Genomic DNA, 13086 nt, shown 5'->3' with positions numbered 1-13086 from the left:
AAACGTACCACTTCCACATGGAATGGGAGAACTTTTTTCACTTTATAATAAGGGACATGCCATGGCTGACTACATGCACTGTGAAGGTAATGTAATGTAAGGTAATGTCTCGTCAATGTAACATTACTGACACCTAGTGACCAGAATACAACATATGACGTGTCTCTCAACCTTTTTGACTAATAATAGACCATAGTCAACCTCAAAACAAGCAATCTTTTATGAATTAATTAATTTTAGAAAAAAATATTTGTAAATGTACAAACCTTAATGTAGCAAGGGAAAAGTGGATTTGCATGTGACAGTCAAGTACAGAGCACATTTTTTTAACACTGCCAGCAATTTACAAGTTCCTCCAGGATCTTGCAGGTCTTTTTTGAAATGCCTGGTTTCAGAGGAGTTTTTACCAAAAATTCCGATGAAAGTTGCCGTGTTTGTTGCAATAAAATTGCAGCAGAAAGATAAAGCTGCAATAAATGCTTGTGATTTGCCTTCTGTGTAGTTATAAAATAAAAATATACATTTTCTGAAGAATACGGCCCCACGGTGGCCTAGTGGTTAGCATGTTGGCCTCACAGTCAGAAGAATGTGGGTCCGTATCTCTGTTGGAACATCTCTGTGTGGTGTGCATGTTTTCCCCGTGCGTGCGTGGGTTCTCTCCGGGTATTCCAGCCACCTCCCTCACGGAGACTTTATATTGTCCGTAGGTGTGAATGTGAGTGCAAATGTTTCTTTATATGTGCCCTTCGATTGGCTGGCGACGAGTGCAGGGTGTACCCCGCCTCTCAATAGGCTCCAGCATACCAGCGACCCCTGTGAGGACAAGCGGTATAGAAAATGGATGGATGGATGGATGTTAAAGAATAAGTAATGAATTAACAAACAAAGAAGAAAATGACTGAGAAAAGTATCCCACCAACATGGCACACAAAATGTGCAAATTAGGCTTTAAAGTACATCAGTATTCCTGTAAAGTAAAGACTAAAAATTCTTAAAAATAATTTATGCTGAAGATGATTAAACAATGCAAATCAAAGACATTACTATTGAAATGACACTTTCTATACCAGCTGTACACTAACTACTCTGAAGTGTACAATTTACACATATTTACATGTCACCAATTCACACAAATGCGTGCTTAGTTTGCAAAACAAACATCACCAAAGGCTCCCTTACTGTCTGCTCTGTCATCTACAGTTGCAGACAATTCCTGTGTATGCTTTCCATCCATCCATTTTCTATGCCGCATTAGGGTCACGGGGGTATGCTGGAACCTATCCCAGCTGACTTCGGGCAAGAGGCGAGGGTACACCCTAGACTGGTCGCCAACCAATCGCAGGGCAACACACTCACATTCATACCTGTGGACAATTTAGAGTGGCCAATGCACCTAACATGCATGTTTTTGGACTGTGGGAGGGAAAAAAAACCCAAGGAGAACATGCAAACTCCACACAGAGATGCCCAACGGACCAACGTCTGTGTGGCCAACATGCTAACCATTCATCCACCGTGCGGCCCTGTGTATGTTTTACGCCTGAAAAGTGCTTCTCATAGTAAATTTTCCGTGACACTCCTACACCTCGCACGTTACCCCCCGCTTCATTTGAGAACATTGGGCAAGTGTTCAGAGCAATCTATATAGTGGTGATTTTTGTTGGTAAATAGGAGACGATGAGAGATTATCACGCGTCACACATCTCTGTCAATGTAAACAAGGAAATGAGGATGTGGATGGCCCATGCAGGGACACATTTGATTGGTGTCGAGGTGCGTGTTTGAGCGCTATTCAGGGACAAATTCAATTGGCCAAAATAATGATGACTGGCCAAAATGTGTGGGGAGGATGCGGTGATTGGACAAAGTTGCAAGGTTGTGCATAATTCGCGGGGATGGGTTTGATTGGTTGAATTTGTCTGGCGGGTCTGACTAACGGTGGTCGTTCTAGTAGAAAGTTTCCAGGATGTACAGTTTGGTAAGTGTTCTGAAATTTGAGCCACTGTACAACATCCTCTAGAGGGCCGACTCACCTGGACTATGATCAGATGACGGTCCAGTCCCTGCTGCCTCGCTGCTGTCACGGATCCTCCAGTCAAAGTCGTCGTCAGTGTCCTGTGAGAGCTGGCACATCTCCTCCCATCGGTCTTTATCCATGTCAAAATTACAAGCGCCGGGCATGGCCAACACATCACCTAAAGCAGACAGAAAAGCGGGTGAACGTTTGAGGCAAAGGAGCTATAAGTTGTTTTTTTGACACTAACCGCAGTCCTTCTCATCTGATTGGTCGGCACAGTCGGCCTTGCCGTCGCACACCAAGTGGGACTCGATGCAGTGGCCGCTGTGACACACAAAGTCTGTGACTGCAGGACAGCTTGTTAGCTCTGCAGCACCTAAAACACGGAGGGAAAGACTAATCAGACATGCAAAGAGTTTAAAGACATTCAGACAATGTTCTTCATCTCTCCTCATTGGCATGCTTGCAACAGGGGTTAGGTGTGCTACAGTGACATTTGTTTTTTCAAACAAGTCAATTGCAATTTCTTTATATTGTGCATTTGTCTTCTTTCCCTTCCTTTGCTATGCACATCTCTCCTGATGAACGGGTTAAATTCAGATGATGAATTTAGCGTGAAGCAAGTAAAAAAAAAAAACAACACACACATCTGCTCATCATTAATGAAACAAAGCCTTCCTGCGTTCCGCTCCAAAGGATGCGAGCAGTGGAGAGTGCAGGAACGCAAGCAGACAAGAGCTTTCAGCATCCTTCCATCGACGGAGTGTGTGTGTGTGTGTGTCTCAGAGAGACATGGCATCAATTCTTGAAAGGTCATGCAGCATGAAACATGAACATGAAAACATGTCTCTAACAGCTGCGTTCTTAAAGACTTTCACTGTGAACTTTGCCTGTGAGAAGAAGCGCAAACACCCTCCCATAAATCAAAGACGACTTTACACTGCCAGAAAGAGTTCACCATCTCGTCACTCACTGGGGGCGCAGTCTTTGAACTCCAGGTCGTCCAAGGCGGCGCCTCCACTCACGTCCCGCCAGCGCACGCCCTCAAATATCACCTGAAAGTTCCTCAACTTCCTCAGCGGGACCTCGGCTCGGTTCCACTGGTTCCCCTGATGGCCCGTTTTGTTCCACGCCTCCCACAAGGCGTTGTCTGTCTGTGCGGAGAAGATTCATTGTCAGATGACATTTCACACAAGGGGAAACTGGAAGTCATCCCGCGGTCATGTGACACCGGGTCAAGAAGAGATGCTGCTCTTGAGGACAGGCGTCCATCGGAGGACGTCTCATGAACAGAACACTGCATTAAGGTTTAGACCTTGAGTAATGGCTGGATCTCATGCCACATGTGGAATATATTAAAAGACACGCCAAGTATGTAATTTCCCTGCAAGTTTTTTCCCATGGCAGCAGCCAGGCACCACATGTGACTAATGCAGTTTTCAAACAAGCAACACGACTCAGAGTCAAGCTTTGTGGACGCCGCCATCCTCGCACAGCAAAAGACCTTCACTGTATCAGTGATAAGTAGTCCTACATCAACAAAATAGTACTGTGATAACGCAGTACTAACGTTAGGAAAGAGGGACAAAAACTAAATATTTACACACGCTGAACAACACAAAGCTATGGAATACAGGACAGACAGAGCAAGGTAAAGAAGGTAATATTATATTATTATTATAATATTATTAGGGCAGCTGTGTGGTCCAGAAACAAGGCACTTCACCCACCTTGCCTCCAGCAATGCCCACACTGGTGTATCAATGTGAATGAATGTTTGGTGGTGATCGGAGAGGCCGTAGGCGCCAATGGGCAGCCACTTTTCCGTCAGACTACCCCAGGGCAGCTGTGGCTACACATGTAGATTACCACCACCAGTGTGTGACTGAAGAGTGAATAAATAATGAGTTCACTTCATTGTGAAGCGCTTTGGCTGCCTTGAAAAGCGCTCTAAAATCTAATCCATTACTTTTATTATTATTAATAGTCATAGTCAAAGATATATATTACTCCTTCTTGAGACAATGTCAGAGTCTTCAGCTGCTTAGACACCCATCACTTTGCATCTCTAATACTCTGTTGTGAACGTTGTACGATGGCATGTGAACAGCTGAACATCACGAGCCTGAAGAGGACGAGCAATGTCAAATGAAATGAAAGATGTAAGGAGGCAGACACAGGCTGCTTTGAAATGATGGTGTCACTGTGAATGTAAATACAGTAGGATTTATGACCGGATTAACAGCTCCATCCATAAAACTTGCCCTGGGAGCCGCCCGCATCATGCAACTGATCATCAGTAGGGCTTCGGGGTCTTTTTTACCTCCACCAAGGAAGAGAGTCAGGTGGTTTCTCAACAACATAAATGTTAAACATGATGCAAGCAAAGACGGCTTAAATAATTCAAACTGAATATTTACATCCTGTCGTTTATTCGACACACCGTATATCCACACGACTATGTCATCTTCTCGTAGGGCACATCTGATAGTACATGGCAGGATCAATCATCTTAAAGAATTGATATTGATTCACCACAAAAGGAAGTGGCTTTCCATTCGCTTGCCAGGATAACCACATCATTGTCAACATCAATCAGTGCATCTTCCTCTTTAGTGTCTCTTATTGAAAAATAACACACACGCAGAATAAATATGGCTTGTTGGCTCTTTCCCAATAATACACATCAATGACTATCAAACCTTCTTTGATCATTTCCATGCAAATATTACAATACACGCACCATAATAATAAGATTACAGTATCTTCCTGACAGTGCCATTCTAATCCTTGTGAGGGTTGTTGTATTAGATACACAGTATATGTGTGACTCATTTGTACAGCTGTTTGTGTAGATCCCATGAACACAAACACGTCCTGTCATTGCACAAAGCAATCAGCCCTAAGTGCCAATGTGTGTCCTTCCTCTAGGTCACACATGAACGTCACTTCATTGATGTGCCATAGGACAGATATCAAACCTAACACACCATGCCATTTGAACTCTGCACCCTAACCTTGTATAGTATACATAACGAGCTACAAGCTGTATGATGTTGAATATATATGATATGGTTGATAGGGGGAGGAGCCGAGGTGGTTAGACAGCCATTGCACACAATGGCCTGATTTTACGTCATTAAGTGTAACCATTATGCGTCACTCAGTGTTGCCAATTTGGCGATTTTGTTGTTAGATCGGGCGACATTCCAAACCCCCTTGACGACAAATTTTCTCAAAAGCGACCAGTGACAAATCTAGCGACTTTTTATGGCGTCGTCAGGGAGTTTCTGGTATTTGGTGAGTCACGAGAGAAAGCACGTATTGTTCTGCATTTTGTATTCTCACTGAGCAACAGCGGGTGCTGTTGACAGCTCCGCCCCTCCCAAGGCAGTCAGTCACAAGCCGGCAGTGTACAGTCAGCTTCTGCAGCACACTGCCTGGATAAAAGAGAAGGGTGTGTTTATATTTTATTGTTAGTCTATTGCTACTCTTTATTTGTAAAATGAAGTGGATTGTCTTACAATTCTTGGGGTAAATGTAAGTAATTGATAAACCAGTTGCTATTACGTATACTCATCAGAAGAGTGTGCAACTCACGAACCACACTGAGTCATGCTAATGTGAGCCACAGAATAAACACAACAATCTGTTCTTCACTGTTCAATTGTGCTAATTTTAAAAAAGTTATTTTAATTAAAGTGTTTTGATGCACTTTTTTTTGTCTCTCCGACAAGGTTATGCTTTTTTCCTACAGTATTTTACAACATCATATGCAAATGATAAGCAAATTAGACAATGACGTCATCTAGCGACTTCTCGGACAGCCAATAGCTACTTTTCTTACTGAAAAGTTGGCAACAGTGGCATCACCATGCAACTCCATCACTGCCCAGCACGCACGCTTACCTTGATGAGCAAGCGGATGGTTCCGGAGGCCTTGTGGGAGATGTAGTACCAGAAGGAGAGCTTGCAGATGGCACTGGACTCTTTCCACACAGAAGTCCTGATGTGAGCCTTATCACCTTTCAGTCCCACGGGCGTAGCTTCCAGGTAGAGGAAATGACCTGAAGAGCAGGCAAAGCCAATCAAGTACAATACACTTGCTTGAATTCATCTAAATAGACAGCACATTAGTAGTACTGTTAAGTATCATGTGGCTTTTTGAGGGAGTTGCATTCAAGGACCACTCACAAATGGCGAAAAAAAACTAGTAATTGATACGCACATAAAATGTCTATTTTTGGCAAACCCTGCTGCGAGCTTGATATTGACATTCTCTCTAATTTCAGATCAACGTTTGCCACAGGAGTGACACTTGTAATTATTAGATTAGATTCATCTCCAGAACCCTCCCGTCTTTCTTCAATATGCCTCACACACTTATTATAAATTATTTATAAAATGTATAGGTACTCACCGCTAATGAATGGTAATTTAAGGTGATCCTTGAACAGATGAAATCAGAGTCATGATGACGAAGTTATACATGAGTTTTACTTCTACATCTCACAGCAGCTATGCTGTGTTCAAGAACTGCCGAACAAAGTGCGAAATCTCAATGCTTGAGCAAAAATTATTATACTGTATATATACACACATATAAAAAAATGTGGGCTTTTTTAACAGTGGTACATGTATGCTGTCCATTTTACCTGTATTATCACATATTTAAAAATGATTACCAACTTACCAAGGAAAAACTGCCTCTTTTTGAGAAAAAAAAAATTTTCTTAACCAAATATCCGAAAACTTGCAGGGTTATGAATGTTGACTCGTGAATGTGTGGGGACCCACTGTATGCTTGAAAATATATATACATGATATGAACGTAATCAATCATTATCAATAAGCATTATCACTAATTTGGCCGCAAAGCAGACAAATTAAAAACAGAAAAGTGATAATAATCGGAACCATGGTGTCGACTGTAACAAGAGCTTGAGGGCACAATATGTGCTGCTAACGAGCTGCTGAACTGAAAACAAAGTGGGCACCAACCGTTTTCATCCTTCAAAGTGTGATCATATGGCGGTCGTATGCTTTGGAGCGAGCCTGTTCCCAGGGACCAATCAAAATTGTCAGCCAGGGAGCTTTTCCAGCCACATGGGCCCTCCTCAAAGGAGCAGGAAGTCCCACAATGCTTTTCGTCGGTGCCATCTCCACAGTCATCTCTGAAGTCACAGCGTTGGCCGGCATCGAAGCAGCCGCCGTTGTCACACGGCAGCAAGCCCGAAGGGCACCAGCCTGCAAACAACACACCCAAAAAAGACATCTTGCATTTTTTATTACAAATATCTGACGGGCTGGCTGTTCCCCGTTGTCTGTTTCCAAAAAGAAAGAATGATTTGACTTATTATTATTTGACCCAGCATGATGCATGGTGCTACCTTCAAGAGGCTTTGGAAGACAAAGCAGCATGCAGGCTGGTGATGCTGCGTGCACGGCACTGGAATCTCCTTCTTTAGGAGCCAAGCATTCCAGCAGGGTGAGAGCTTGGGCTTTGGCTTCGTTAGAGAGGGAGATGAGGCGTGAGGAAGTGTAATCAAAAGTCAAGTCCCTCCTAATCCTTTGTTCCTCTTCACATGCGCGGGACAAAAAGCAGTGGAAGCCATCCAAGCCTCACGGGAGGCCAGGAAGCAGCAGCTCATGACTGGGAAGCCCGACTCTTTCACCCCCCACTGATGTATGTACTGGCCAATTTACCGAAATAATAAATGGGTCATCTTCCTACTACAGTAGTGCTGTTTTTTGCTCCTTCTGATGATCATGTAACAGGGTTATGACTACTCATTATCGGCAGTAACTGTGCCATTAACATCATAAGACTGCTATTTTTATCATCATAATTACTCTTTGTTGCAGTCTGCTTTGCATTTTCTTGGCAACAATTGATCACAATAAAAAGGACAGCGTTGCACAGAAAGTGTCGAAGGTGGAACCACACAGAGGGAAGTTTGTGCTGCTTGGATAAAGTGCAAATGTAAGGGTGTCAAAAAGCAATGAAAGTGTGACTGTATGCTGACTGCAGGAAGTGGAGGAGGACACGGAGCACACAAATGAGCTCAAAGTGTAAGTCATGTTCCGCATTACAGTCATGACGTTTGTTTTTTTTTTTTTTTGTCAGTTTCTGCCATTATTTCCAGTTCTGTACTTTCATCTTGTTGCATCTGTTTGGACTGAATGCTTCACCTTTACTCTGGTAGGAGGGAGCTGGGGTGCGCACCTATGTATTAGGGTTTTGTCATAATTAGAAGTCATTTAAAAACAGAGCAAAAATGCCACAAGTGCTGTTCTCGCATGTGCAAATTGTTCAAATACAGATTTCAGAAAACATTATTACTAAGATAGTCCATTATAATGGGAAAAAGTTCAGGAAATAACCAAAAAACGCAGAGAAGCCACCTTTGTCAGCGTTTGCTAATCCTGTCACGAGTATACAGACACTGCAGTTTTCAGTGAGCAACAACAAGTTAAATTAATCCTAAAATCAGTTAGTTAAAAATTGGAACTCGAAAATGTGAAATGCAGAAAGTATTGCCTCATAACATAAAACTATAGATTGATTTCCTCATACTGCTTCATGCTAATGCTCCTACTGTATAACTGCCTGCCTGGCCCTGCTGCCCCATGATGGCTTAAAGGCGGACAGGGGAGGTGTCCCTGGCCCCTCTCCACCCGGGTTCTCCTGACCTCGAGAGCAGCACCCCGGCTAAAACGGCGAGGTGTTCCACTAGGAAGAATGTCCAGCAATGCTCCAAGGAGGGTGGTAAAGTGTGGCATGGTCTGGGGTTTCTAACACGCCGCAAATAGTGCATAAAATCCAGCTGGCGAGAGGACACCATCAGGGCCTTGGCTAAGAAGCTCACACTTTGCCAAATAGTGCAGCGAAATGATACGAAATGAAAGACACATACAAAAATGTATTCATGCAGACTGATTTCCTGTAAAAAGGCAAAGAGAAGCTTTATTTTCATCTACTAGATTCATTATGTTTTGGAAGATAAGCTTTCACTGCTGTTTGATCTTCTTGAGTTGTACTATTTTATGTCTTCATGCATCACACCATGTACACTCACACAATTGCAGTAAATCATTTCTACGACATGCCCCTCCCCCCCAGAGAGAACGTAATTCCATTGGTCTGGATAAGGTTATAAAGCCATTTCCAAAGCTACAGTATGGCACTCCAGCCAACCACAGTGAGAGCCATTATCCACAAATGGTGAAAACATGGAACAGTGGTGAACCTTCCCAGGAGTGGCCGGCCAACTCACCCAGGAGGTCACAAAAGACCCCACAACTAAATCCAAAGAACTGCAGGCCTCACTTGCCTCTGTGTTCATAACTCCACCATAAGAAAGACACTGAGCAAAAACGGCCTTCATGGCAGAGTACCAAGACAAAAACCACTGCTGAACAAAAAGATGATTAAGGCTCGTCTCAATTTTACCAGAAAACATCTTGATGATCCCCAAGACCTTTGGGAAAATACTCTGGTCTGACAAGACAAAAGGTGAACTTTTTGGAAGGTGTGTGTCCCATTACATCTGGCTTAAAAGTAATGCCGCATTTCAGAAAAAGAACATCATACCAACAGTAAAATATGGTGGTGGTAGTGTGATGGTCCGGGGCTGTTTTGCTGCTTCAGGACCTGGAAGACTTGCTGTGATAAATGGAACCATGAATTCTTGTCTACCAAAAAATACTGAAGGAGAAAGTTCCATCTGTTCGTGACCTAAAGCTGAAACCAACCTGGGTTCTGCACCAGCAAGTCCACCTCTGAATGGCTGAAGGAACACAAAATGGAGACTGACATGCTGTGACCTTAAAAAGGTGCTTCATGCTGGAAAACCCTCCAATGTGGCTGAATTACAACAATTCTGCAAAGATGAGTGGGCCAAAATTCCTCCATAGCGCTGTAAGAGACTCATTGCAAGTTATCACAAATGCTTGATTGCAGTTGTTGCTGCTAAGGGTGGCCCAACCACTTATTAGGTTTAGGCGGCAATCGCTTTTTCACACAGGGCCACTTAGGTTTGGATTTTTTTCTCCCTTAGTAATAAAATGTTCCATTTAAAAACTGCATTTTGTGTTCAGTTGTGTTGTCATTGACTAATATTTAAATTAGTTTAATGATCTGAAACATTTAAGTGTGACAAACATGCAAAAAAAAAAAAAGAAATCAGGAACGGAGCAAACACTTTTTTGTATTAGTTTCTTATGGTTACCTGTGGGTTTGATGCATTCCTTAGCTAGTTTCCTGATATTCTCTTTTGTTTTTTTTGCATGGTCCTGTTTCTACCTCCAATGGTGAGTTTTATGTTTATCTTTGCTGTGCCTCCTCATCTCCCTAATTATTTTGCTACTTTGCCTTTTTGTGCCGCCCCCTGTGAGCTTATGGTTTGTTAAAGACTTTATTGAACCAAACTGCCACCATGTCCTTGCATCCTGGGGTTAACAATACACCATATCTTAGCAAAATGTGACGGTGTACCTTGAGGAGGAGGAGTGTTATTGTCTGCCACAGCTGAAGAGGCCAGCAGGCACCCTGGTGAGAAGGTGATGTCATCCAAGCAGATGTCCCCCTTTGGATTTCTGCCCACTTTGCCCTCAAACATGACCTGGAAGTCCTTGGTGTGGCCAAGGGGGACTTCCATCATCTGCCAGTAGTTGCCCTGGTCACCTGTCAGGTTGAGGAGCAGATCAGGACGTCCTTCACTTCTCCTGAAGACAGCCAGCGTTCCCATGCCGTCTCCAGACATGTGGAGGAAGAAACGCATCTGAGGAAAAAAACAGGGAAAAATGCTAATTATGTTCAACTGACGCACTTTTCTTATTCATGCATTACAGAAGTATGCACACACTTTATCTAAAGTCTTGATTTCAGACAATCACACCAATATTTTTGGAAAAAGCCTTCAAAATAATAAGCCACGCATTTGTTTTCACTCTTCATTCCTCTCTGAACAACAAAGGTGCTCCACTTCTAATCAAGTCCTTTTTTCCAGCAAAATTTCTTTCTTTCATCGTCCTCAGGAGACATGTCTCCTCATCAGGCCCGCCGCACCCTCCCTCTAATTTAGCTGGCGCCTCTCTGACTGTGTGCTTGATGGATGGATGGGTGGACTGATTGACAGGTCAGGAGTGGGATGAGACAGGCGAACTTGGCAGCATTCAAGAGATGACACACACACACACACACACACACACACACACACACTCTCCACAGATGATTCATGAGAGCGCACACACATGCTGTGGTTAATGTAGCTGATTTAAAAGGTGTAAATTCACCTTCTGCAACTATGAAGGTGTACAGAGAAGATCATTTGGATGTTACGTCAATACCATGATTTGTGTCCAAAACCTAAAATATCTTAAAATGTGTCTAATTGACTGTTCTGTTTAATTATTGTTCATTTGATGGTAGACTCATGCTCAGAGTTAAGTGAAGTATGCTTCCCCCTAATGGTGAGAATTTGTCTGCAAAGCGCACACACAGATTTTATTGTTATTTTCTAATTATTTGACAAAAGAACACCCAAATATTCCCCTCTGGTGGGTGAAACTAAAAGTTGCAGGCAGCACTTGGGACTAGTCTCAAATACCACGGAATGTGAATGGCTAGGACTGCATCTGTTCAAGCCTGTTAAAAACCAACTACTTTATAAAGCTACTTTTTTTGTTACATATCTATCTTTTGATCAGCCACAATGTCATGAATTTAAATGAAAATACCTCAATATGAGGGCTTCTCTCCGCAAATTTTTAGGTGAGATTAGTTAGCTGAATTAATTAATTATGACCAAAATATGGCAAAATACTGTGGATGGTCACAGTATGTATAAAAATCATAAAACGTTGTTGGAGGTTTTTGGAGGTGTTTTAATACAGGGCTTTATATGCAGAATAGGTGAATCCCCAGTACATGCATTATTAACTGCCTCGTGCTGGCAGTTTTTCAATATTTAGAACGCACAGACGAGAGAAAGAAGGGTGTTCATGTCTCACATAAGGATTGTGGATAAGGGGCAACATTCTAAACAAAGTGCAGTTTTCCTTGAAAGTACTTTTTTTTTTTAAGTCTAAGGGTTTTTTTTTTGCACATTCTCTGTGTTATGCATTGCTAGTGTACGACGGCGTATTAGGGCCACACAGAAATGATGAGAATAATGAGAATAAAGTTGTAAATTTACGAGAAAAAAGTCATAATATGAGAAAAAAGTCGCTAATTTACGAGAATAAATTCCTAAATTTACAAGAAAAAATTTCATATATTTACGAGAAAAAAAGTCGTAAATTTATGACAATAAAGTTCTGTGTTTACGAGAAAAAAGTACATAATATTCTGAGAATAAAGTCGTACATTTCTGAGAAAAAAGTCATAATATGAGAAAAAAGTCGTTCATTTACGACAATAAATTCCTAAGTTTCTGAGAAAAAAGTCATAAATTCACAAAAAAAAAAGTAATATGATTATGGAAAAAAAAGTCGTAAATTTAGGAGAAAAAGTCGTAATATTACGTGTCATCGTATCACGTGTCTCTTCCAGAAGGACGGGAACTTTCTTCTTGCTTTAGGCAAGCTTTTATTTATAACGTGGGGAAACTATCGCTGTAGCTACAGAGCCAAATATCCGACGTCCAACGCATGGTGGTATTGCGTTTTCTATTTCTCGCAGGTGGCGGGAGTCGAGTGGCAACCACCTTTGAGGCGCATTACCGCACCTATCATGTTAGAGTGCGGCCCACAGTTACAAACCTGATATGGCAACCAGATCGGCCCGATCTCATGGCGAAAGCCAATATTATCCGATCTTCAAAATACAGCGAATTGGCAGCCGACATCCCGATAAATTTACGTTCTTTTTTTTTTTCCCAATGTGGCCCTAATACTCCGTCCGTCGTACTGCTGTGAGAATTGTGACAATTTGTTGTGGATTATATTTTATTGGTGAAATTATTACTTAAGTTATAATTTTACTTTTATTATTGAAGTATTTAAATTACTATTCTGTTGCATGTCAGAACATTCTGTGTAATTAAAAAGTCATTGTTTTAGACTAA

The 13086-nt window shown here is 42.1% G+C and overlaps 1 protein-coding gene across 8 annotated transcripts in view; it reads right to left on the bottom strand.

Moving 5' to 3' along the window:
- The window catches only part of malrd1 (MAM and LDL receptor class A domain containing 1), a 39529-nt gene that overhangs the window by 9641 nt on the left and 16802 nt on the right, over positions 1 to 13086 (bottom strand). For 6 of the 8 annotated variants that reach the window (XR_008567416.1, XM_054766228.1, XM_054766229.1 and 3 more), the window contains 7 exons: positions 10515 to 10800; positions 7408 to 7524; positions 7019 to 7264; positions 5927 to 6084; positions 2991 to 3171; positions 2265 to 2393; positions 2034 to 2195 (listed from right to left, as the gene is read on the bottom strand). Coding sequence is in view for 7 of the 8 variants with exons in the window: in XM_054766228.1 (XP_054622203.1) it covers positions 2034 to 2195; positions 2265 to 2393; positions 2991 to 3171; positions 5927 to 6084; positions 7019 to 7264; positions 7408 to 7524; positions 10515 to 10800 (1279 nt within the window). In the remaining variant the exon portion in view is untranslated. The remainder of the gene's footprint in view (positions 1 to 2033; positions 2196 to 2264; positions 2394 to 2990; positions 3172 to 5926; positions 6085 to 7018; positions 7265 to 7407; positions 7525 to 10514; positions 10801 to 13086) is intronic. The other 2 variants (XM_054766230.1, XM_054766231.1) reach the window with 1 other exon arrangement.

The sequence above is a fragment of the Dunckerocampus dactyliophorus genome, chromosome 21 (genome assembly GCF_027744805.1).
Source record: "Dunckerocampus dactyliophorus isolate RoL2022-P2 chromosome 21, RoL_Ddac_1.1, whole genome shotgun sequence".
Classification (NCBI taxonomy): domain Eukaryota; kingdom Metazoa; phylum Chordata; class Actinopteri; order Syngnathiformes; family Syngnathidae; genus Dunckerocampus; species Dunckerocampus dactyliophorus.
The sequence above is the reverse complement of the archived record's forward strand: the minus strand, read 5'-3'. Positions and strand labels throughout refer to the sequence as shown.